We start from the raw sequence: 2,421 nt of genomic DNA on the forward strand, positions 1-2,421 counted from the left end.
GCACAGAACTGGGACCTCCCTGGACCCCCTCCCCCCAGAGCACCCTCCTTCCTTAGCTCTCCACTCCCCTCGTTGACCCCACCTGACTGCAAATAAAGTCTCCCGCAGCGGCTCTGGGTCGGCCTGTCTGTGAAGGGGTCTTGGCTGGGCTCCCCGAGAGCTCTGCCAGGATGCAGGCCTCGGGGGAAGTGGGGAGACGCAGGACCCAGCGGGGTCCAGACCTGCAGGGGCACGGAGTCCAACAGCCCTGTAGAGACACCTGATGCGCCTCCACCCCACGTGTCTGGAGGAGGCCGGGCCCCGGGCAGAGGCGTGTGGGAAGCCACTGGGCAGGGCAGGATGGAGATGGTGCCCTTGGCTGGGCTCGCAGGGGATCCTGGCAGGAGTTCCACTTCACTCAGCCTGGGCTCGGTGGTGAGGGCGGAGGGAGAGTGGCTGGTCTCTACCCTTTACCCCTCAACAAGCCAGCCATATCAAGGTAGGTCCTTGTCCCTACCTTAACCCTTCCCATGGTTGGCCCATGAACCAGGGTCTGGGTAGGTCCATAGAAACATGGAGAGCCATAGAGAGGGAGGAGAGGTCCTGTACCCCAGGCGACGAACGAAGATGCCTCAAACTGCCAGTTCCAAGCAGACTGGACTACAACAGGATGAGTTTGCGCAGTTCCCTGAGGCTCAGCCCGGTGAGCTCAGTGACGCTTCAGTGTGACTCTGACCATGACCTGTCTCCTTGCTTTTCTCCTCTCTGGGCCTGGCTCTTGGTAGGGGCTGCTGCGCGGTCCTCCATGGAGCCATCTCAGCAGGTGCCAGGTACAGCTCCAGGCAGCCTGGACATCATGGAGGAGGAGGCAGACCTGCCTTCAAACCTGAGAACACCTATGAATACATGTCCCAGAAGAAAATAGAATTACCCTTCTCCTTATTCGCTCACAATTATCCCCCAAAGTCCTTTTCTTGAAATTAAAAGAAATACAAAATGAAAGATCATATTTCTTACTGCTTTCTCAGGTGGGCAGGGCAACCCTGGGGTATTGTTTAATTTCCCCAGGTCCTCTCAATTTGACACTTCCATTTTCCTGCAGAAACCTGCTCTCCGGGAAGCAAACAGTCTAAGAGTTCCCTTTGAGGGGACACCTGGGAGCACCCCCATTCCAGGGGTGGGACTTCACGGGGCCTGGCACCTATCCCCATGGCCAGATGGGACTCCGCCTGGTAGATTTCTTTCCCCGATGCCTTTTCCCAGGAAGCGAGGAATCTGTCATCCTAAGTAGTCCTGAGGTTCGTTGCTGGGGGTGATACCATCCTCCTTCTATCTTCTACTGTGCTTGTCAGCATGTGGGAAATTCCCCCTATTTCTCCCCTATTGGTGGCCAAGGAGGTTCCATGCCCTCCCTGAGGTGCCTTAAAGAAACGTGGCAGCAATGGCTGTTGGACTTCAGAATCCCAGGCCACTCGTAGCTGTGGAATGTTGGTGGCTGGAGGTCTAGACTTGCCTGTGTGGGGGCAGAGCTGCCAGACTCCAAACAGCATCCCTGTCCTCCTCTCGTCCTTTTGCTGGTGTGAAGCCACCTGCCTCCTTTCTACACAGGGACGTGGTACTTAATTATGCAGTTATGAGGGAATCTCATTGTGGAATTTCCGTATGTGCATGCCATATACGTTGGATCATATTCACCCCTTGTATTATGGGATTGTTTTCCTGACTTCTTTCCCAACTTGTTTGTTCTTAGTCTATAGAAAAATCTAGTCTTTTTTTTCACATTGATTTTGTAGCCTTTTTTTTTTCTGAACCTAGAATGGGTGGTCTGCCCAGAATGATCTGCCCCTAAATAGAGGAATCTCGTATGTGCCTCAAGCTCCAGGAGCTTTGTAGCATTGGCTACACCAGCCAATGTATTGGTCTGGACTCCTTCGCAGGAGAGGGGACTCTGGGTGGTCCATTTCTCACTGCAAAGCGAAGCCCACATGAGTCCGGATTAATCCATGGTTCAGCACTGACTTCCTTCTTATAGCTGAGTATCATTTCCTGTGTGGTTGGGCCACATTCATGCAATGATTCCTTCGTGGATGAACGCTGGGCTGGGTTCTGAGCTCTGAATAAACCCTGTAGCTCCACACACTCTTAGTTTCTTAAATTTGGCTGCTTTTTTAAAGCATGAGTTATGGAAGTCTTATAGCTATCAACCTAAGTCTTGTACTAGCTTATGACAGATCTCATCTGTAAAATGTAGATTCTGAGGATGATGACTTCCTAGGTTATTTTTGAAAAATTGGAAATACCGATTTTTAAAAGTTACACTTTTCTGGTGTGAGTAGTTCATGCATGTAATCTCAGCTACTCAGGAGATGGAAATCAGGAGGATTACATTTGAGGCCAACCTAGGGGGGGAAATGTACACTTTTCCATTCAGTAAATGAGCTG

At 51.6% G+C, this 2,421-nt stretch overlaps 1 protein-coding gene across 1 annotated transcript in view; it reads left to right on the forward strand.

Annotated features, from left to right (window-relative positions):
* LOC106001855 (lipocalin-1-like) overlaps positions 1-1,125 on the forward strand; it is a 4,121-nt gene extending 2,996 nt beyond the window's left edge. Inside the window, exon 7 of the mRNA XM_013036816.1 lies at positions 1,082-1,125. Coding sequence (XP_012892270.1) covers positions 1,082-1,125 — 44 coding nt within the window. The remainder of the gene's footprint in view (positions 1-1,081) is intronic.
* The last annotated feature ends 1,296 nt before the right edge of the window (positions 1,126-2,421 follow it).

Source organism: Dipodomys ordii, unplaced genomic scaffold (genome assembly GCF_000151885.1).
Source record: "Dipodomys ordii isolate 6190 unplaced genomic scaffold, Dord_2.0 Scaffold504, whole genome shotgun sequence".
NCBI lineage: Eukaryota > Metazoa > Chordata > Mammalia > Rodentia > Heteromyidae > Dipodomys > Dipodomys ordii.